Source organism: Alosa sapidissima, chromosome 18, assembly GCF_018492685.1.
Source record: "Alosa sapidissima isolate fAloSap1 chromosome 18, fAloSap1.pri, whole genome shotgun sequence".
Lineage (NCBI taxonomy): Eukaryota > Metazoa > Chordata > Actinopteri > Clupeiformes > Clupeidae > Alosa > Alosa sapidissima.
In genome coordinates this window covers 11,915,590-11,938,522 of record NC_055974.1, presented here as the reverse complement: position 1 = coordinate 11,938,522, position 22,933 = coordinate 11,915,590, and the positions used below count along the sequence as shown (strand labels likewise).

General features: G+C 41.1%; 1 protein-coding gene across 3 annotated transcripts in view; it reads left to right on the top strand.

Annotated features, from left to right (window-relative positions):
* Nucleotides 1-22,933, top strand: part of LOC121689331 (phospholipid scramblase 2-like) — a 35,509-nt gene that overhangs the window by 6,851 nt on the left and 5,725 nt on the right. The window contains exons 1-8 of one of the 3 annotated variants that reach the window (XM_042069054.1): nt 9,185-9,409; nt 10,034-10,090; nt 12,793-13,148; nt 13,437-13,479; nt 14,886-15,106; nt 15,995-16,156; nt 20,346-20,507; nt 20,645-20,720. In XM_042069054.1, the coding sequence (XP_041924988.1) occupies nt 10,078-10,090; nt 12,793-13,148; nt 13,437-13,479; nt 14,886-15,106; nt 15,995-16,156; nt 20,346-20,507; nt 20,645-20,704 (1,017 nt within the window). In that variant the 5' untranslated portion in view covers nt 9,185-9,409; nt 10,034-10,077 and the 3' untranslated portion in view covers nt 20,705-20,720. Of the gene's footprint in view, nt 1-9,184; nt 9,410-10,033; nt 10,091-12,792; nt 13,149-13,436; nt 13,480-14,885; nt 15,107-15,994; nt 16,157-20,345; nt 20,508-20,644; nt 22,333-22,933 lie in introns of those variants that run through there. The other 2 variants (XM_042069052.1, XM_042069055.1) reach the window with 2 other exon arrangements.

Here is a 22,933-nt window from a genome sequence, read left to right as displayed (position 1 = left end):
TCAAAGTCATCAAAGTTAAACATTTATTTATGTATTATTATTAATATCATTCTCACCAATACCCAGGGGGCAAAACACCCGTTTTTTACGAAATCAGACATGGGCTGCTGTAAAAGGTTGTCATATAAAAATGAAATCTATGATGTCTGAGGATCACAACCTGGGTGGACAACCCGGTCAACAAGCTGCTGGAAACTTGTAGGATGTGTTCAAAGTATGCATGTCCCCCCGCAAAAAAAATACGCTTTTGAAGCTCTTTGCAGTTCCCTATGGCAGCTAGCAGCCGCGATCAAATGCCATCATCCATAACTGCTTTCATATCTCTGCTATATATCATTTTAGTTGTGAAATCTACAGCCCTACCAACACAACGGGAATACAGCTTTCAAACGATATCTTGATTGTACAAGCAGTATGAAATATAGTTGTGATTATGTAACGTTACATTGAAAGACTTTGAACTTCTGTTGCTAATTATCCATGTTTCTCCACTAGCACTAGTTCTAGCTTAGCCTGCTGCAAAAAAAATAGTTTTGATTGATCAAATAGTTTTACGTATACTACTTAACGAAAAGGTGATCTTGTAAAACAGTCCATATAAGATATCAGTCGGTTCTGTCTTTGTATCCTTGCACTTTTACTACGCACAAACTTAGTCCACAAACACATCAAAAACACAACGTCTTCTGCAGTGGTGCACGATTATGTTAACGCTACTTCCTGTATTGTTGAAAATCCCATGTAAAATAGGCTAGGCTACTTGGATTTTCATTTCACCACTAGAAGGCAATAAATAACCACTTATTGCTGCTGTGGACTGCAAAGACATCGGCAGCGATAAAATATCGAGAAGCTGGCGAAATCAAGGTTGAGAAATTTCATGGTAGCCTAAGTGCTTTTCAATTTTCATTATAAAACAATTACAACCCAAAACAGAAAAACTTGGGACGTTGTGTAAAATGTGAATAAAAACAGAATGTAATAATCTGCTAATCTCTTAAACTCATATTTACTTGAAAAAAGGACACAGACAGCATATCAAATGTTGAAAATGACAAATTTGACTATTTCATGAAATATATATTTTAATTTTGAATTTGATACCAGCAACATGTTTCAAAAAAAGTTGGTACAGGGATAACAAAATGCTGGAAAAGGTGTGTAATGATAAAGAAAACAAAAGGAAGAATGTTTCAAAACTAATTAGGGTAACTGGCAACATGATTGGGTATGAAAAAGAGCATCCCAGCAGGGTCTCTTGATGTACGGGTATTCATCACACAAATGATGAAACAATGCCATTTTAATACTTCTTAAGATGAAATTGTGAAGTATTTGGGGGGTCCATCATCTACAGGACAAGGGAAGGAGCTGAAAAACACATTGGATGGTCGTGGTCTTCTGGACCTCAGATGGCACTGCATCAACACCAGACCTGTTTCTACACCTGTCATTGTAAAATTCTAACAACCAAAATTGTATTGAGACACAATACAGAAAATACCACCGTCTTATCTGGGCCTGAGCTTGTTTAAAATGAACTGAGGTAACTTGGAAAAAGGTCCTGTGGTTAGACCAATCAACATTTGCCATTGTTTTTGGAAATCATGGACTTATCTGGGCTAAAGAGGAGAGGGCCTATCCATGTATCCAACCTATCCAACTTGTTTTAGTGCTCAGTTCGAAACCCAATATCTATGACTGTGTGGAGGAGCATTAGTGCCTACAGCATGGGCATCTTGCACATTTGGCAAAGCACAATCAATTCTGAAAGATGTATACAGGTTTTGAGCAACATATACTGCCATATCTATTCTAGAGAAGACCTTGAATATTTCAGGAAAACAATGGCCAAATGAATTCTGCACATATTTAAATAGTATTTCTCCATAGAGAAAGAGTCCAGGTGCTAAAATGGCCTGTCTGCAGTTCAGATTTGTCAAATTAGGTGCATAATGGAATGGAAAGCATGACTAAGAATACCCCATACTGTTGAGCAACTGAAATCGTGTAGTAATGACTATTTGCTAGAGTTCATTCTCAAAACTCTAGCAAATAGTCTCCTCAGTTCCTAAACATTTACAGAATTTTGTTAGATGAAGAGGTGAAGCAGTACAGTGATAAACATGCTCCCGTCCCAACTTTTTTTGAAACATGTTGCTGGCATCAAATTCAAAATGAACATATATTTTCCATGAAATAGTCCAAATTTTAATTTTCAACATTATGTTGTCTGTGTCCTTTTTGCTGCTAAATATGGGTTTACGAGACTTGTATATTATCACATTTAGTTTTTATTTGCATTTTGCACAACGTCCCAACTTTTTCTGTTTTGGGGTTGTATTTCAAGTCGCTATTAATATGAACACTATAATAATGATGAATCGCTTGGGCAGTAAAAAATCAGAAATTTTGGATGGTCTCTGGATGAGGGCCAAGCATTTTCAATTCCATCTACACAGCCTGCCTGGCCTGTGTCAATGGCCATGGCAATATCATGTGGTTGTGTTAAGGGTTGTCAGAAGAGCTGCTCCTGTGCAAAGAGGGCAATTCCATGCTACATAGGATGCCTTTGCCAGGGGCCTGAAGAAGAGCAGCAGCTCTGTTGAGGGGGACCTGGACAGGGTGAACCAGCTGAACCACTTCTACAACAGGTTTGACTGCCCTGCTCCAGCTCCAATGGCAGTGGTCTGTCCACCACCCCCTGCTGACTCAGACATTGCTCTTGTTTGCGTGCCTGCCCTACCCCCACCTCCCAGTCTCTCCAGCTCTGCATCCCAGTGACACCCAACAACCTAAGCCACCATCACCTCACGCCCTGCCGCCACCTGACGCCTCCTTGTCTGTGCCTGTTGAGGTGTCCACGACTCTGGCATCCTTGACAGGGACATCAAGGAGGTGGTCATTCCCCAGCCCCCATGCACCCCCACACCCCCTCAATACCAGTGCAACACTCACCTCCACATCACAGGCTATCGTACCCCCACCATCACTGGATATTGCACCCCTCCCCCACATAGCGATCACGAACAATGAGGTGACAATGACTTCAGTCAACAGCAATCACACACAGATCCCAGATGCACCCCTCCCCCTCCCCACACCCCCCATCATCACAGCAGATCAAGTAAGAGTTCAACTAAAGAAACCCCAAGAAGGCCTGACAGACTGTGTCCAAGGCTACTCAAGGCCTGTGCTGCTGAACTGGGGAAGCCACTGAAGCACATCTTTAACTTGAGTCTACGCCTCGGACAAGTTCCAACACTGTGAAAGACATCAAGACATCACTTCATTTCTCAAGTGCTTTTAACACCATCCAACCCCTCAGACTAGGAGACAAGCTATTGCAGATGGGTGTGGATGCTCACCTGGTAACCTGGTACAGATTACCTGACCAGTCCTGTTCACCCTGTACACATCTGACTTCTGCTACAACACAGAGTCATGCCACATACAGAAGTTTTCTGACGCAGGTCTAAGCCCACTCTGCTACCAGTCTCCATTGATGGGGTCAATGTGGAGGTGGTAAGCACCTACAAGTATCTGGGTCTCCACCTGGACAATAAACTGGACTGGTCAGCCAACACGGACACACTCTACAAGAAAGGGCAGAGCAGGCTGTACTTCCTGAGGAGGCTGCGGTCCTTCAATGTGTGCAGCAAGCTCCTCAGGATGTTCTACCAGTCTGTTGTTGCCAGCGTCCTCTTCTATGCAGTGGTATGCTAGGGAGGAAGCACAAAGAAGAAGGATGCGGGGCGACTTGACAGGCTGGTAAGGAAAGCTGGCTCTGTAGTGGGAGCTGAACGAGTGCATCACTTCAATATCTGACAAAAGGACCCTGAACACTGATCAACATCCTGGACAATGAGTGTCATCCACTCCACAGCACTATTGTAAAGCAGAAGAGCCTGATCAGCTGGAGACTTCGCTCACTGCCTTGCACAACAGACAGACAAGGAAGTCATTTGTCCCCAGGGCCATTGAACTGTTCAATGCTTCACCTAAGGGAAGAGGAGAGATAGACTTCTCCGCATAGTCTGCCTGCCTCTCCACCCCCTCCATGTTTGGATACTGTCTGTCCACTAGCCACTTTTTACCACTGTCTTACTGCCTTACTGTTTGCGTGCTATATTAGCACATATGCATAACCCCTCCCTCCATGCCACAGCCAAATTGTGGCCACACTTATACCTTTTCTTAATATAGAATATCTAAATCTATCTTAATATCTAAATCTATCTATCTATCTATATATATAGATTAGGGCTGTCAAAATAACTGATTAATTTCGATTAATTAATTTGAGAAAAAATAACTGATTAAAAAAAATAACGCAGATTAATCGATTCCGTATGACCTTTGACCCTGAGCCGTTGTAGTCAGCAACCATTAGACTGTAAAATGAAGGAGAGAGAAGAAAATGTGCTGACTAGATCATTGATTGGAACATTTACTTTTAAACAACAAACAAAATAAAGTGTTGATTAAAATAAAGTCCTCTGCAATGTCTGCAGCAAGGAATTTGCATATCACCGGAGTTCATCAACTTTAAAGTCGCACATCAATGCAAAGAAATAGTGTTGACATTAGGGGAAGTGTTAATTTATTTTCATTGTGTCCCCTAGGTTCTGTGGCCTATCTGTGGCCTGATATACCTTGTATGTGAAAAACAACTTCTTCCCGAAGCACTTTTGAATTTATTTCCTCAGCATATTAGGTCATATCATAGATTATTATGGCCATTATTAAAATAATAATACAAGAGTTTTTGAACTTTAATGTCACTAATGCTGATTATTAAATGATTTATTTAAATTTAAAAATTTAAAATACTTTCACAGTAAAAAATATGTGATTCATTTAGATTAATTAATCACAGAGTATGTAATTAATTAGATTCATTTTTTAATCGATTGACAGCCCTAATATAGATAGATAGATAGATATAGTTTTTTCTATAGTTTTTTATATTACCTTGCCTATACTCGCTGATATGTCCATACTTATTTTATGCTGGTCTCTAGACTTTATTCTTGCACTGTTGCACTGTTGGACTTACTCATTTGCACCATCACCATGACACTCACTCACACAGAGCACCTTACCTTACCTTACTATGCACAGAGAATCACAGGCTCAGTCCCTGCCTCAGTCATTGCAAGCGCCTGTTGATAAATCACCCACTATGTGGATACTGTTTTTAGAATTGATTTAGATTAACTGTTATTAAGTATAATTTGTATTTTAGTATATTTAGTATATTCTTTATCTTCTACTGTCCTTATTGCTTAGTTGTTTTTTTTTATATTATATACCATTAATTTCTTTTTTCTGCTGTTAGTGAATGTGTGTGTGATGTCTGTATGCTACTGAGACCTTGAATTTCCCCTGGGGATCAATGAAGTATCAATCAATCTATCTATCTATCTATCTATCTATCTATCTATCTATCTATCTATCTATCTGCTGAAACACTAGAGAGCAGCAACAGCAGCAGTGACTCTGAAAACAGCTAAACAAATTTTATAAACATTATTACAGAAATTAGTTATCACCCTGAATCTGTTTGCCTGTTTCATTAATTGTTTTTTGTTTTGTTTTACAAATTGCTGCTTAATGTAACTGTTTTAATCAGTATTTTAAAAAAAAAAAAACTACTCCACACATGACTCCTGTGTGTTTTAGTCTTTCAACATTTAGTTGTCTAGCTTACACTCCAAACACCTGGATTGACCTCCAGAATAACCCGCCTAACCCCAAATCCTGAAATCCTTTTTTTTAATTTCGATAGAATAAATAAAGCTATCCCACTTGTGAAAGAATATTAGAAATACTAGACATTATAATACAAATAACAGATCTTGCATAAATATGCAAACTATGTAGGCCTACTGTATAGAAACAGAGCTGTACTACAATTCACATCAGTTAACAGATTAACAGTAAACCTTTCTTGGATCTTGTTTGACTTGATAGGCTTGAAATTGAATTCCCTCTAAATGTGTTAATGGGTCTGAAGTCTGGTTAGTAAAATGATCAAAATATTATTTCATCTGTAAAAGTTAACTTCACATGGTATTTTGTTTATTTTAACAACAAAGGGAAAAGAATGCTACCGAATATAATGGAATGTTCTTTAAATATTTATAAATATCTTTGTATACCTATGAATTAAGAGGCATTGTTAACTCTTACATTCTAATTACATGTACAATCAAGGCTTCAGATGAAAGCCTATCTTCCACTCTTTTGAAAGGTGTGCTCAGTTTGTTTCTAGCATAAAGTATCAGGGAGATATGGCCCAGGATTCATGGATATAATTAAACCTTTTTAGCATGATTGGGTGATTCCGGGGAGTTAAAGCAGAATTTGAGGTAGCATTGTTTTGACCCTAATTGCAAGTTTCCAGCAGCTTGTTGACCGGGTTGTCCACCCAGGTTGTGATCCTCAGACATCATAGATTTCATTTTTATATAACAACAATATAACAACAAGACTGTTTTTAGTGGCAGGCTAGCACATACCGTTGACTTGCGCTAGCCTAGCACCTGCGAACTCTGCAATTAGAACGACTGGATGAAACGTGTTGAAAACGGTCTCCACTGATAAATATCACACTTGCTTACTTGGAAATGAGGTCCTATGTCCAAAATCCTGAACCACCCCTTTAACCCCTACTGTTTTAAATAGAAATGTCAAATGGTGTAACCGGTTACATCATTTGACTCTTTTCTGTTTGAGACCAGTTTGATCAGATTCAGGGCCAAGAGTATGTAATTTTAGGTGCCAATTATATTATTTTTATAATTTAAATAGTGACTAACTGTTTAGCATGAACAATAGCTTTAAAAGGGTTTAATTAGATTGCAATTTAAGCGATTTTTGAAATGTAAAAGCTTTTCATTTTAAATTTAAACTTCCATAATTATTTTTTAATATTTTATTATAATGTATGTAAACAGTATGTTCAAATTATAAATAAATAAATACATTTATTATATGTAAAATGTGCCTCTTGTCCCCCAATGGATGCCACTTACAAGCAGGAAAAACTTGTCTCGCCACAGAGTGCATGTGAACGCAGATCCTGCTGTTGGTTGGTTGTTAATAAATTATCATACCCACTCTTTCACTCACTCTTATTCTCTCTCACACACACTTTGGGCCCTAATTTAGCAATATAAAATGCATGGTCACTAGCAAATAGCGTAAATACATTTAGGGGTTTGTCCAGTCCACATTTGGGGTGGTTTTGTTATCAAACGTCAGGTGCCTGGTGCAAAAAGGTGGCTTTTATGTTTCTTAATCAGTCATGGGTGTGTTTTGGGCTTAACATCCTTTAAACCAATGAGGAGGACATCTGTCATTCCCTTTAACAGCAAGCAGGGCAACTTCAAACAGCGCATCAGTATTTTGATAGTCAGCGGTGTATTTGAAGGAATCTGCTTGTACACAAGACCGTATGGAACAGGTATTCCACTAAGCCATTCTTTACTAAAACCGAGTAGAGTATAGGCTACACACATCTGCACTTGTCTATTAATTGAACATATAGGCAAAGTGAAACTAACTTCACTGTGGTGTCATAGTCAACGACAAAACAGTTATACACAGTTAATTACTTTCAATATTGACTGACAATGGGTTACCAGCAAAAACATAGCCTGAAAAAAGCAAAACTTCCCCCTATAATGTTCGAATGACCGAATAAATAACCTAAGGACATTTATTCTGCAGAGGAATTGCTGCTTACATCTCGTGACAGTGACGTGTTTCATATGCGCCTTTCGCTATAGACCAGGCTTTTCTTGGTCAGTGGCATAATGCTTTTTAGACGGTATCAGTTTACCTTGATGCCTATTTTCTGTGTCAATTTCTTGTCCTATTGCTATAAACGTTTTATGGTCAATTGGTGTAACCAGTATTTTGTCTAAAATACTAATAATGTACAAAAAAATTAATATGGATAATGATTTAATACTCTACTCTAATAATGGCTGTTTAAACCATTTTTACTCAAATGGTCAAAGAATAGACAGAAAACAAGATGTTTACAGCATATGGTCTTGCTCAGTACAATGAAAAACCCATATAATTTAAATTTAGAAATAAATATAATAAAACATATTCTCATAGGATATTACAAAATAAACTAATAATTTCATGAGAGCAATTGCATCAACTCTAGGAGGTGTGAAATATTACATATTTGTCATTTTTGTGGTTACACCATTTGACAATGTAACAGGCTGTTAGTTCTATCTTTTGTTAAAAAATAGTATACACGTTATATTAAATAATATGAATACAACAGAAATACAAAGTATACACTTTAGCAAACCTCAGGCATGTTTTGTTTTAAAGGTTTAAACATATTTTTAATTTTCACATCTTACCAACCCTTATCTGTCACTGAAAAAACTAGTGTAAAAAAATAATATTTTGGTGATTTATTGTAATCACACAATGAAAACAAAGAGGAAAAATACAACCTTGAAGGGAAGCAAATTTATTCTTGGGATGGTCTGCAATGTCCAGATGGAAAAGTTTTTTTCTTTTTTTTTTTTTTTTTCTTCATTCTTCATTTTTGAGGTGTGTTCCTACCGGGAACATAGAACTGCTTAGTGCATATCTTGGATGGATGGTGAGAAGGACATGTATTTATTTGACCATACCATCAAATCAAATCAATTTGAAGATGATTCCAAAACTAGTTGCCTGAGAAGTGGTTGCAAGTTCCTCAGACTCTGATACAGCACAACCTCCTCCAAGCCTCTATTAGGCTAATGTTTATTTTCTGGGACAACGTCGCCCTCTAACGGTAGACTAAACACCCACATAGCCAAAGCCAAAGTATTTGGTTAGGAATGGTGCATGACAAACTGTTAATCATTGCTTGGCCATTGGTCAAATCACCTCTAGCACGTAACTAAATATGATTTCCTTTCAAATTATTCGAGATTGCATAAGTGACGTGAATATAGTCTATTAATAGAAAGGCTACTATAAGATCAACTACATTGCATCCAACGTTGGCTACTTGTAGCCAATAGCTCATTCTTGTTTGAGACCATTCTAATATCTTGTAATTGGTTAATTGAATTTCCCGCGAGATGTATTCACCCTGCGTTCCTTCCACTCTCTCCTTGACTACATGCGTCATCAATAGGGGGAGGAGACCCTCGATAGGAGAAAATTTGTCTAATTTAGGGCGGAGTATCTTAAGTGAAAAAACAAAAATAAGCTTAGGCCTAACAGTTCAGTAGGCTACAGCACCACGGGACGGTTCAGTCTATGGTTTATTTCGAAAGTAGAACATTTTGGCTACAGGAAAGCGTAGCTGTTGGGTAACTAGAAATCAGCGCAAATTGAAGTAGCCTGCGGTGTGCTATACTTCCTATACTGAGAGGTGAGTATTTCTACTTCATGGTTAAATGTCTTCGCTGGAAGTTAGCTTACTAACGAACATACAGGGTAGCTGTAAAAGCGCAATTCTCAGTCTTCCTCGGCTAACATCATAAGCTAAACTACAGGACAGGAGGCAATAATTTCTCAGCGTAGGCTACATGGTTCTCTTGATTCAGGCCCCATTTAGGGGAAGTGTGCCTACGCAAAGTTGACATGAATATTACGCTATTGCGAATACATTGCTGATAATATAATATTCAATTAATCAGACAGGTCTAATGATGGGAATTTGGTTGCGGTACGTAAACACAGCAGTGGCCGTCGCGATAATAGCCTTATTTCGGCAAATATAACTTTTTCAATGCAAGTGAATCTGTCATACACTAGTCGTGGACTTCGTGGCTCAAATTTTCAGGAGTTAATGAAACAAATCGTCAATGAGAGGCTCCACGCCCACCTGTGCATTTGTCTGATAGCCTATTTTCCCATCATCTTAGAGAAATAGTGGATTATTTCAGAGGATACCCTACATCTAAGCATATGGCTACATTCCACGGTGTAGTCCGCATGCCCTCTTTTCACATTGTCTGCAAAGTGACCCTATCAATTTGTATTGTTTGTATAGCAACCATAGGAGACGTCAACCTGTGAAACGACCTGTTAATCGTTATGTCTGGACCAGGTAGGTCAAAACACTTTTATATGAACCTTCTCTGAAAAATGACCATAGTTCCTGGATATTTGTGTTTCTTCCTTTATTTGTATGATCTGTTCCGCAATGATGAAGTTTGCTATGCACGTTTAATGAGGATGATCAAAATTGAATGAACATATCAACATTATTATTATAGTGCAGAATAAAACACCTGACAACTATAGGTCTCGGAAAGGCTATGAGTAACTATTTGGAGTGAGAAAAAATCCCCAAATCTCCTCAATGAGTGAATGAGTCCAACAGAGAATGCCTGACTGACCACATTTTTTGCATGTTCATTCATTGAACTCAGCAAAAGGAATTAAGGGCATGGCCTCTTCATTTCTTACATTTTAGTCTTCAGCTACAGAGAACAAAGATTCAGTGCCATAACAACTATTGTCCTCCTCCAAGCCAGTAGGCTCAGTCCAGAGACCTGGAGAACCATTCTGGAGAATCCAGGTTTCCAGAATGTTAAGAATAACCACAGTAATTTACGCATACAGAACAAAACACAAAACTTGAGTATTTAGTGAAAGGGAAAAGGGGTATTGGGCGTCCCCATCACACTGAATTACAAACAATTGAGGGAGGCAAGAAAGTTCACACATTGACTGATCGTGTTGCCTGTTGAATTATTTCTCAATAGTGTACTTCTATATTTCTGTTTGGTGCCTGCAAAATAGCACTCAAAATGGTGGAATTCCCCTTAATGAATGAGTCTGGGATTAACAACAAACTGTCCAAAATTGTCATGTTTGATGAAATCATATTCTCATGTAGACAAATTAAGTGCAAGTGGCTTCTGGCCGGTATGTTCTTCTACACAAAAGGTGTATGGGGCAGTTACTGCATACTGAACGAAAGACATGCACCGAACCAGTTGATGCGAGGGCAGCCGTGGCCCACTGGTTAGCACTCTGGACTTGTAACCGGAGGGTTGCCGGTTCGAGCCCCGACCAGTGGGCAGCGGCTGAAGTGCCCTTGAGCAAGGCACCTAACCCCTCACTGCTCCCCGAGCGCCGCCATTGTAGCAGGCAGCTCACTGCGCCGGGATTAGTGTGTGCTTCACCTCACTGTGTGCTGTTTGTGTTTCACTAATTCACCGATTGGGTTAAATGCAGAGACCAAATTTCCCTCACGGGATCAAAAAAAGTATATATATACTTATACTTATGCGAATATGTGTGTAGTGTGAGGCAGATGATTACATCCAGATAAATGGACGATGTCCGGGTGGCCAAAAGGCAGGTCACACCACAGCAAGCTTCCCAACTAGAGAACTGTTTACTGTTGCATGTACTGATTATTTGAGGCATCTAAGGCCTGGCCACAGTGCTGCTAATTGGATCTCCTGCGTCCTTTGAACATCTGGTCATTCACCAGGGTCTCAGTGCGCCCAGAGCTAAGAAAAGCACCCTGGCCAATTTTTCTTGTCAAAAAAGAAGCCTAGTCTGAACGTAGCTTTAAGCTAACGTGTATTGCAGTAATAAACTCTTCCTTCATCTGCCATTTATTTAACTCCTTGTGTGCCTTGCCATTGTGCTGAACATTTAGTTTATAAACTGCTTAGTGATATTGTAGGTAATTACAGATTACATGAAAATGCACTGTTCTGTTATCCGAAGTCGTCGTCTTCTTCTGCTTCTTCTTCTGCTTCTACCTTTTAACGTAGAAACTTCGTTCAAACTTTGTAACGTAGGTCTTGAAAAGGACACGTGGGGGAATGTATTTTTCACTTTTGTAAACTTTATACTTTTTGAGATATTAATAAAAAACAAGCTTATTTTTCCCCATAGACTTAACATGGGCTGATGACATCACAATGGGCTAATTAACTTGATTTGCACCTGTATCAACTTCCAGCTGCTCACTACTAGGACCCATCAAAGGGCCAGTTAAACTGATTGCACCTGTATCAACTGCTTTCTGCTTAAGTAGGCCAAATCTCTCTGTGTCTCTCCATTCTACAAGGATATAAGGCATATTCCATCCAACTTTCTATCCATTCATCCTCTTCAAACCATTCACTCATCCACCCATTAAACTATCCACCAACATCCATTAAACAATCTGCCTATCAACATCCATTCAACTTTCTGTCTATCAACATCCATTACACTATCTAAATTCAACTTTTAAACTATATACTCTGTCTCAGGCTTTAAGCATACAATCTGGCTCTATTAAGAATACAGATTCTGTTCCTATTTCCTCTGCCCACAACTGTTTCAAAATAAACGTCCTCACTACAATAATTCACTATTAAATAATTTAACTATTTAAACTACTCAACTATTTAACTGTTTAGACATTTCAACTGTCAGTTGTTATCAACTATGACTCCTGCCAACTGTTTCCAAATAAAAGTTTGTTTTGCATTTTATGTTAATATACAGTATATTTATATTTTCATGCACTGGTAATTTCCTCGAAATTACATTTTCTAGTTTACTAATTTAATGGAGTCAGACAGCTTGTAATTTCTACAATTTCACAAGTCTAATGCATCTTACTGTCCCCTAAAGTGAACCTTCCTGTTTTCTGTCGTTGGTTACATTTTGATAGTCCTTACAGTAGTCTCAGCGCTTATGTTTAGTATTGTGGTATTCTATTGCTTCTATTTTACTGTGGTATTCTATTGCTTCTATTTTACTGTGTTATTCTATTGCTTCTATTTTACCCTACAGGGTACCCTTCCCCTCACCAGGGTCCTTACCCTGTGCCTCAACCTGGTGGATATTCCATGCACCCATATCCCATGTCCCAGCCAGGCTACGGTGACCCCGGCCAAGCGCCTCCTCCTGTTGGGTTTCACATGGGTTACCAGCCCTCTCCAGACCAGCCAGTCATGTACCAACCCGGCCCGGTTAGCCCAGGTCCACCCATGCCAATGCAGGAGTATGGAGGGCCAGCTCCCCCCCAGTACCAGCACTCGGGACCTGGAGCCCCTCCATACCAGCCCTCAGGACCAGCTGCACCTGTGGCCCCCGCACCAGTCTCAGTGCCAGTGGGTGTGCCACCGGGCCTGGAGTACCTCTCACAGGTGGGTACTCCACGCAGGGAGTCCAGAGCAGGAAAATGGCTGTAGCTGATTGTGTTGTGTTTTGTTTGTTTGTTTCATTTCATTTTAGTTTTTTCTTCAAATCACTGTTAGAGTGGCTTGTGGTGTTTTCTACTAATTTCTGATTTGTCTAATTGATCTAACTGATTTGTCATCTTATGGACCTGGGTATATATCATAGGACATGTGTATATTAAGATATCTATCTGGGCATGAGGGGCTTCATTTGTTTCTTCATGTCAATATAATCCTTTTTGGTCTCTTTTTCAGATTGATCAGATTTTGATACATCAGAAAGTAGAGCTTCTGGAAGGTTAGTCATTATAATCTACATACTACTATTATATAGTATGTTAGTCAATATAATCTACTTACTGCTGTTATATAGTAGGTTACGGCTCGTGTCCATTATCGCGGCAAAGCCCACCGCGCCGGACATAGCCCATTGATTTCCTACATTGATGGAGAGCGGCAAGGCATGGTTTACGCTTCCGCAATGCACCTTGGGAAGGCAGCGCGGCCATTCGAACCGAGGCGGCGCGTCAAGAAGTTGGGCCCTAACCCTTAGACATTCTCTGGCTCAGCTGAACTTTATGCAAATGAGGGTGGTTAACGCGAGGCGGTTAGCCAATGAAAGTACATTTTCGGTAAACAAGTTCTGACCTTTGCTCTAGTCTTCCGGTCCGGAACAATAGCCTGCCAGAAATATTTGTTCCGCCTGATAATCGTGTAGGTTTTATGAAAATATATTAAGCTATATAGTGGCGAAGAAGTTAAGTTTAGAACAAGTTCGCCACTGCACCCTATCAAAAAAACCTTGTTGGCGACTTGAACCAAGACAGAATGTGCTTTGGAGGAACATGTCAGTGATTTTATTGAAACACTTACAAATATGTTAACAGTAGTAGGCTACCTCCACTTTAGTAGCCTACGTTAGCTGGCATTGTGTAATTACAAAAAATAAAACGTTATACCATACACTTTAGCCTATACACGCCCACTTGCGTCTACGCGCCGCAATAATGGACACGAGCCGTAAGTCAATATAATTTACATACTGCTGTTTTATAGTATGTTGTGTTGCTTTACATTACATTACATTTGGCTGACGCATTTTTAGCCAAAGCGACTTATACATGTCAACTATATTACAAGGGATTACATTGTCTCCGGAGCAACTTGGTGTTAAGTGCCTTGCTCAAGAGCACAACTGTGGAAGCCGGGAATTGAACCGACAACTTTCAGGTAGTGATGGGCAAATGAAGCTTTGGTGAACCACTAAACCACAGCAGTGTGAAGCTAGCAACACTAATGAAAAAATCCAATATGGCTGCCACATGTAGATTTTTCAACATAAAAGTCCTTACCCAAACCAGTATATGTAACAAAAAATATTGGTTTGCTAAGGACTTTTATGTTGAAAAATGTATGTGTGGCGGCCATCTTTTTGCTTTTTTAGCTAGTGTCGCTAGGTTCACACTGCTGTGGTTCAGTGTTTCACCAAAGCTTCATTTGGCCATCACTACTTTCAGGCTACTGCACGCTAGCCCAGTTCCTTAACCGCTACACTACCACCTCCCCACAGTGTTGCTGTTGGATATTGTTTTTTTGGATTTTTGTTGTTTCTTCTAATCTAACTTCACCATTGAGCCATTGCTTTGTTCAACCTGGTAACATTTTGCAATTAATGTCTCTCTCTTTCCTCCTGCATTCATCAAGCATTCATCGGCTTTGAGACCAACAACCAGTATGAGATCAAAAACAGCATGGGGCAGAAGATTTACAAGGCTAAGGAGAAGAACGACTGTTGTACTCGCAACTGCTGTGGCTCGCTACGTAGCTTTGACATGAAGATTAAGGACAACGGTGACCGTGAGGTCATTCGGCTCGTGAGGCCCTTCCGTTGTGCGTCCTGCTGGTGTCCCTGCTGCCTTCAAGAGGTAACAAGGCCATTCAGGCAGCCATTAATGCATGGGGGGGTCTTGATTTTGCCTGAAGACAACTCTGTTGGGTTAATCAAATGGTGGGAGCTACGGTGCCGGTGTGTGGACATTCTCTTTTGTTTCATCATGGGTTTTGCCATTTGGCAGCTCACTAATCCGAAAGACCTGAAAGGTCTGATCAGAAGATCTGTCGTCATAAATATGTGGGTACTGGGGGCCAGGATGGTGCCGTTACTGATTGGGCACCATACTAACCGGAAAGGTCAGAATTTCTGCAATCAGGTCAAAAGATCCTGCAGTCAGTCAGGTCCTCTCGTTTTACAGGCGTGCCATGTTAAGCATGACTTTGTGTGGCTAGCTGTTCTGTTCTGAATATAGACAATCTGCAGGTCTTCCTGCCTAACCAGAGAAAAAAAATTTTTTCCTATGAATGGGCCTTTATTTACCTAAGCCAATCCCTTTTCATTTCGCCCCATCTACCTCAATGGCTTTCAAATCACAACACTGGCTGGGCTAAGGCCAAGGGTGTCATATGAACACTCTGGACTACATTAGTACTCACCACCCACCCACATCACATCCCAGTAGTCATGTGAGAGTCCTAACCTTAGTAACGGAGTATTCTTGGACCGTCGTGGCACAAACAGAGATCCAGTTACAGGCAGCAATGTCGAGCACTGATTGCCTCATGGTGGGAGATTTGTTTGTAATCATCAAAGAATGCAACATTAATGCATGTCATTTCATAAGTCATTTTAAAAGTCATTTGAGTGATTTAAGAACTCCCCTCCCCCTCTCTCTGCCTGTGTATTTATTTAGTGTGTCATTTAAGAAATCTCTCCCTGTGTGTGTGTGTGTGTGTGTGTGTGTGTGTGTGTGGGGTAGATGGAAGTACAAGCACCACCTGGTACCACCATTGGTTATGTCACCCAGGACTGGAACGCTTGCTATCCCAAATTCTCTATTCGAGGCCCAAACCGTGAGACGGTGATGAAACTAGAAGGGCCATGCCTTGCCTGCAATTGCTGTGGAGATGTGAACTTTGAGGTAAGCACCAGGGCATTCATTGGTTTTAGCCTGTGGAGTCAGCAAGTTCAAATTCAAGTGATTGATCCCTGATGATGCACAATTTTTCAAACTTTCCTTTGCAAACATGAATGCATCTCCTGGAACATATGAAAATGGACATAAAACAATCATCTTTTTTATTTATTTATTTATTTTATTACCTTATTCTAGTACCTTAGTACTCTCATCATGAGCTCATCGGATCCTCAGCTGACTGGATGAAAAACGTTTAGATAGATAAAGTCAAAGTCAGCTTTATTGTCAATTTCTTCACATGTTCCAGACATACAAAGAGATCGAAATTACGTTTCTCACTATCCCACGGTGAAGACGAGACATATTTTACCAATTTAAGTCCACAGACAAACATAACATTCAAGTAAACAAAAAAGTAATTAAATAAGAGGGCACACATAATAATGAAAAAATAAGAGCAGCAAAATTTGGTTGAAATTGTGCATAGACAGTCAATAAAATACTAGTGCAAAGTCAGGCCAATAAAAGGCTTGGGTAGTTCTGTTTGACCTAAGAAAGAAAGTGGCATAGTGGTGCAAGTTATGTAAGAGCAGCAGAAGTGTTGTGTTTTCAGGACAACAACAACAAGTTGTAAAGTGTACAAGTGTGCAAGTGGAGTAGTGCAGGCGGCCATTGTGGGTCCAATGTCCAGGATGTTATGTAGCTGAGGGTGGAGGAGGGAGAGAGTTCAGCATCCTTACAGCTTGGTGTATGAAGCTGTTGGTGAGTCTGGTAGGGCGGGAGTGCAGGCTTCTGTACCTCTTCCCAGAGGGCAGTAGATCAAACAGATTGTGAGCGGGGTGACTTGCATCACTCACAATTTTGGTCGTCTTGCGGGTGAGGTGGGTGGTGTAAATGTCCTTCAGGGAGGGGAGTGAAGCACCAATAATCCTTCCAGCTGTGTTCACTATGCGCTGCAGGGCTTTCCTGTTGTATTCAGTGCAGCTTCCGCCCACACAGCGATACAGCTGGAGAGTATGCTCTCAATGGTGCCTCGGTAGAATGTGGTCATGATGGCTGGTGGAGCACTTGCTCGCCTGAGTTTCCGCAGGAAGTACAGGCGGCGCTGAGCTCTCTTCGCCAGTGATGCAGTGTTGGTGGTCCAGGAGAGGTCTTCACTGATGTGCACCCCCAGGAATTTGGTGCTGCTCGCTCTCTCCACCACAGCACCGTCGATGGTCAATGGCAGGTGTTGGTTGTGACCTCCGGAAGTCAACAACAATCTCTTTGGTCTTGCTGACGTTCAGCAGGAGGTTGTTGTCCCTGCACCACGTGGTCAGATGGTCGACCTCCAACCTGTATTGAGTCTCATCGCCCTTGGTGATGAGACCCACCAGAGTTGTGTCGTCAGCAAATTTCACTATGTGATTGCACTGCAACCTACAGCAACAGTCCTGCGTCAGCAGGGTGAAGAGCAGCGGACTGAGCACGCAGCCTTGGGGGGCCCCTGTGCTCAGTGTGATGCTGCTTGAGGTATTGTTGCCAACACGTACTACTTGAGGCCTCTGACCGAGGAAGTCCAGTAGCCAGTTGCAGAGGTAGGTACGGAGTCCCAGTTTGTCAAGTTTGCAGATGAGTTGTTGTGGTATTATGGTGTTGAATGCAGAACTGAAGTCTATAAACAGCAATCTCACATATGAGTCTCTTTTTTTCCAGGTGGGTGAGGGCTGGGTGGAGGGCAGAGCAGATTGCATCCTCTGTAGACCGCTTGGCTCGGTATGCAAACTGGAAGGGGTCCAGGGTGGGGGGGAGAATGGATTTGATATGTGACATGACAAGCCGCTCAAAGCACTTCATGATGATGGGTGTCAGTGCCACAGGGCGGTAGTCATTGAAGCAGGATGGAGCAGTTTTCTTCGGCACAGGTATGATTGTGGCAGCTTTGAAACATGATGGGACGATGGCTTGCTTCAGGGAAGTGTTAAAGATGTCTGTGAAGACATCCTTAAGCTCCCCTGCGCAGTCCTTCAGCGCACGACCTGGGATGTTGTCTGGACCTGTTGCCTTACGGGTGTTGATAGCAGCAAGTGTCCTTCACGCTGTCGGCAGAGAGGCACAGGGGCTGCTCATGTAGAGGGGGATGGGTCTTCTGTGGGCAGGTGCTGTTTTGTGCTTCAAAACGAGCAAAGAAGCGGTTCAGGTTGTTGAGCAGAGGGATGTTGCTCTCACAGCTCTGTGGCGCGGGCTTGTAGTCCGTGAGGGCCTGAATGCCCTGCCATAGGCTTTGTGCGTTCCTGCTGTCTTTGAAGTGGGTGGTTATCTTGTGAGTGTATTCCTTTTTTGCTTCCTTGATGCCACGGGACAGGTTGGCTCTCGCTGTTCTCATGCCAGCTTCATCCCCAGCTCTGTAGGCTTTGTCTCTGGCCCTCAGCAGCCTGAGGACATCCCCTGTCAGCCATGGCTTCCAGTTAGCCCGAGTGATGTCTTTTGTATGGGTCACATCATCGATGCACTTGGTGATGTAAGAGGTTACAGTGTCTGTATACTCCTCTATGTCTGTCCGGTTGTTGTAAGTGGCTGCCTGCTTAAACATTTCCCAGTCTGTTGTGTCAAAGCAGTCTTGAAGAGCATCGGAGGCTCCCTCAGGCCACACTTTTACCTGCTTACGAACCGGTTTGTTCGCTTTTACCCTTTGTCTGTATGCGGGCATTAGCATAACAGTGATGTGGTCTGAAAGTCCAATGTGGGGGAGGGGGGTGGCTTTGTATGCTCCTTTGTGTGTAGTGTAGACCAGGTCCAGGATGTTATCTCCTCTTGTTGGAAAATCAACATGCTGGTGTAGCTTTGGAAGTACAGTTTTAAGATCAGCATGGTTAAAATCTCCAGTGAAGATGGTGAAACCGTCTGGGTGTGCCGTCTGTTGTTCACTGACCGCCTGGTACAGTTCACTAAGAGCCGCGTTCTTATCGCTGTTGTTGTTGGTAGGCGGGATGTATACTGCGACTAGCAGAATCGCAGTAATTTCCCTTGGCAGGTAAAAAGGACGGCACTTTATGATCATAAACTCTGCCAGTGGTGAGCAGTGTTTGCATACTACTACAGTGTCTACAGTATAATATAACCATCAACACATTTAAGGCATCTTGCTGTGAAAAAAGATGGCAATTACAAAGCATGATTATCACAGAGTGTGACCTGTGTTGTTCAAATGAGGGGCCCCATTTAGATATCAGGGTGAATAATATAACCTATGTTATATGATTGAGGGGCCCTATTAAGACATATCACATAACATAACCTATGTTATTTGACTGAGGGGCTCTATTCCGATATCAGGGCTGGAGAACATAGTAGTGACTTCACACAGAGGTTTGGGCTTCAGGGATCCCTGAACACTTGGGCCCCTGGGCCTGGGTCCATTAGGCCCGTTCAGTAATCCATCCCTGCTCATAAGTTTGCCTGTTTAGAACTTTTGAACAGTTTTGGAATTCCTGGTGTGTGATATTCCATATGTAGTCTTATTTGAGTTTTAATAGCCTAAATGTTTGAGATTTAAAAAAAAAGCTGATTTAGAAAGTCTTCCATGTGATTTCATCATTCAATAATAAGACGACAACCTGTCTGTTTTGCGCAAGGACAAAATAAAATCTGAAGCCCCATTACCACCAAACATGCAAATGTGTAGCCTGTGAGAGACCGGGACGTTGGAACCAGTTTCTGTTAAGGCATGTGTTGCAACTATCGGGTACATGAGCGCACCCAGGCCTGGACCCTTAAAATCATCAAGTCAGACTTTGATATAAATGGGGATTCGGGGATTTCTCCCCCAAGAAAATGTTTAAAATTCTGGTTGCTAAACATACCATCTTAACGTAGTTTGAGACGGACAGAAATACTAAAACCTGGCCCGTCTTCTGTCTGACTCGCATCAACATTATCCCAGGCCTATGCAGGCCAACCACATTCCATTGCTTGACTCCCAAGGGCAACCACAGGCAGTTTTTTTTTTTTTGGTCAACGGAGGTCCTTTTCCCTCTCTATGCTTAGTTGTAGCCCATGCTCCACATTAATCGTAGACTGTCACAGCAAGGGCGTGCGTGCGTGCGCTCTCTATCTCTATCTCTATCTCTATCTCTATCTCTATCTCTATCTCTATCTCTATCTCTATCTCTATCTCTATCTCTATCTCTCATGCTGTCCTTTGTGTTCCCAGCTGAAGGGGAAAGATGGTGGTCATAGTATTGGCCGTATCAGTAAGCAGTGGAGTGGTCTACTCAAAGAGGTGTTCACGGACACGGATAACTTTGGCATCCAGTTCCCTCTGGACATGGATGTCAAAATGAAGGCCGTGCTGATGGGTGCTTGCTTCCTTATCGTGAGTAATGAACGCTCAGTTGAAATGTCTTATTTGCTAACGGTGTAAGCCGGATATTCAGACATTGCACAAGATGTTTTAAATCGTTACGCCACTGTATAGAAAATGATTTGCGAGCTATTTTTGTTTTCCGGTAGGATTTCATGTTCTTTGAGAAAGTTGGGGACACCAATCAGCGCAACACTGTTTTCTCATAAGAGGATGAGCAGGGATGTCCACAAGTCATCCCACCATCCCCTGTGGAAATGTCAACGTCTAGCTTAGGCTCTTCAGCCACTCCTGAGCTACTGTGTTGCTCGCTCCAGTAAGCCATTTGTTGCTTCAGAAATGAGAGTGTCACCTTTTCTACTCCAAGCTGTCACATCCTTCCTTTTCTTGTGTCACTTACACACACACAGTCATGTTCTCTCTACTCTATATGTTTTATTACTACATTTGTATCAAGGTTAATATTAGCCACATCTACTATTTTTTTTTTTTTATAGTCATTATTATTTACCAAATGTCAAAGTTTGTTTGAAATAGATATTTTATATTACTTATCTGTAAAGGCCATTTTATACAATTAATATGCAGTTTTTTTAATCATCCTGGTAAATGTTGTGATGTATTTGTAAGTAGGTTGTGGGCGAGTTGGTTTTGTAATGTATTCCTTTTTGTTTGATGTATGTGCATAACAGTGAAATGGCAACAAAAGTAGGTGTGTCACAATGAGAGGTTGTGTAAGATTGTATTAGCTGGGAATGCAGGCGAGAGAGGGTGAGGAAAATCTGAGTCACTCTTTCCTGCGAGGTCACTGAAAGTTTGGATGTTGTACCAATAGGAAGGAAAGTCCACAACACATTGACCTGTTACAGTATAACAGATGAACGGAGTTTACATGTGGGGAGGCAGGGGGTATCTAAGTTGGAAATGAAAAGGCACTGGACTTGAAGAATGCTCTTATTCTCATTCAGGAAAGCTCTACATAATTACATGCCTTAACACATGGGCTTCATAGGGTGTGGAACAGTCCCTCCAGAGAGCTTTATAGGTTTAGCCAAAGAGAAATGACACCCATCTGTTTTGTGTGTAGCAGCTAAAAGCAAGACGAGGTGCTCCTAGAAAGGCTGCGCTTGTCTTGGGTTCACTCTCAAAAGCAGCTTGTTGTCAGGGATGAATAGTGGTTCCTGTGTATTGAGAAAATAAACCTCCAAGAAGTGTGGTGTGTAATGACATGCACGGGAGAGGAGCGAGAGGCCAAGTGGAAATTTGGATCATGTGGGACCCGCAGCCAACAGAACTGGATTATCAAGTTCTCTGTCCAGCCTTTAGAACAATGCCTCTTCAGGACACCTGATGTTTAATGATGCATGCATCGTTTATCATGATAATGATTTTTGGTCTGCTCTAGATTTGTTTATTGGGTGGGCTGTTGGTTTGGTTAGTTGATTGTAGTAAAGCCAAAAAACCTTAACAGGGGAGTTGACTGAATGATGAAGCCATTGCCTGAACTTTGACATTTCTGTCCAGTGGTATTGTGATGTTTATGTTAAGTGTTTCTCATACATACTCACTAATATATACTATATATAAAATATATATATATATATATAGTATATATTAGTATCATACACCATGTGCCATATACCAAATGGCTAAAGACTGTCATCAGAGAAAAATGTCAATTATCCATGTTCACTAACTGTGGTGCTGTATTACCAAACACCTAAGTGCTTTCATTCCACGATCAATTAATGCTTATGTCAATGTTATTTTATTTCAAATGAACCAATTTATATCATGTCCAAATATTGTCATTGTATAATAAACAATAATCAGTATATGTCGTGTTGTCGTATGATGTGTTTGAATGTTAAAGATGGCGGGGGAGGAGAAAGTGTTCTCCCTCCCGAGGTATCTGTAACGTGTTATGTTGACTCCACCCTGCGTGGGCTCACAGACTTGGCTGCGGTACAGGATTTTACTAGTCTGAGGGAGGACTTGTGGGTGCGGCCTGGGGTGGAGAGAAAAGCAGCAACAGACTCCGCACTGCCCCCCCTTGGACAGATGTGGAAACAAGTCACCAGACATTTTTTACACATGGTTAGTTTATATTACACTGAAATTGATCAAAATTATACAATGCAAAAGGTTCGGTCAGTATATATACAAATTCCTTGGGATTAAAACGTTTTCATTTAAAAAAGACATCTTTGCTAAAAATTGTAAAAAGTTCATATAATTCAAATTGTAATGAAAAACAGCATGTGTCCACTTGCTCTGTACTGGTCTGATTTGTTACTGGTATGGTCCGATTTTGGCATCTTTCACATGCTCTGTTCCTTTTCATTCCTTTTTGGCCATCGTGATGAGGTTTCAACTGGCCTTCTGCAAGTCCCATTTATACAGCGCAGAAGGCTTTGTCAGTATTATATACAAATTCT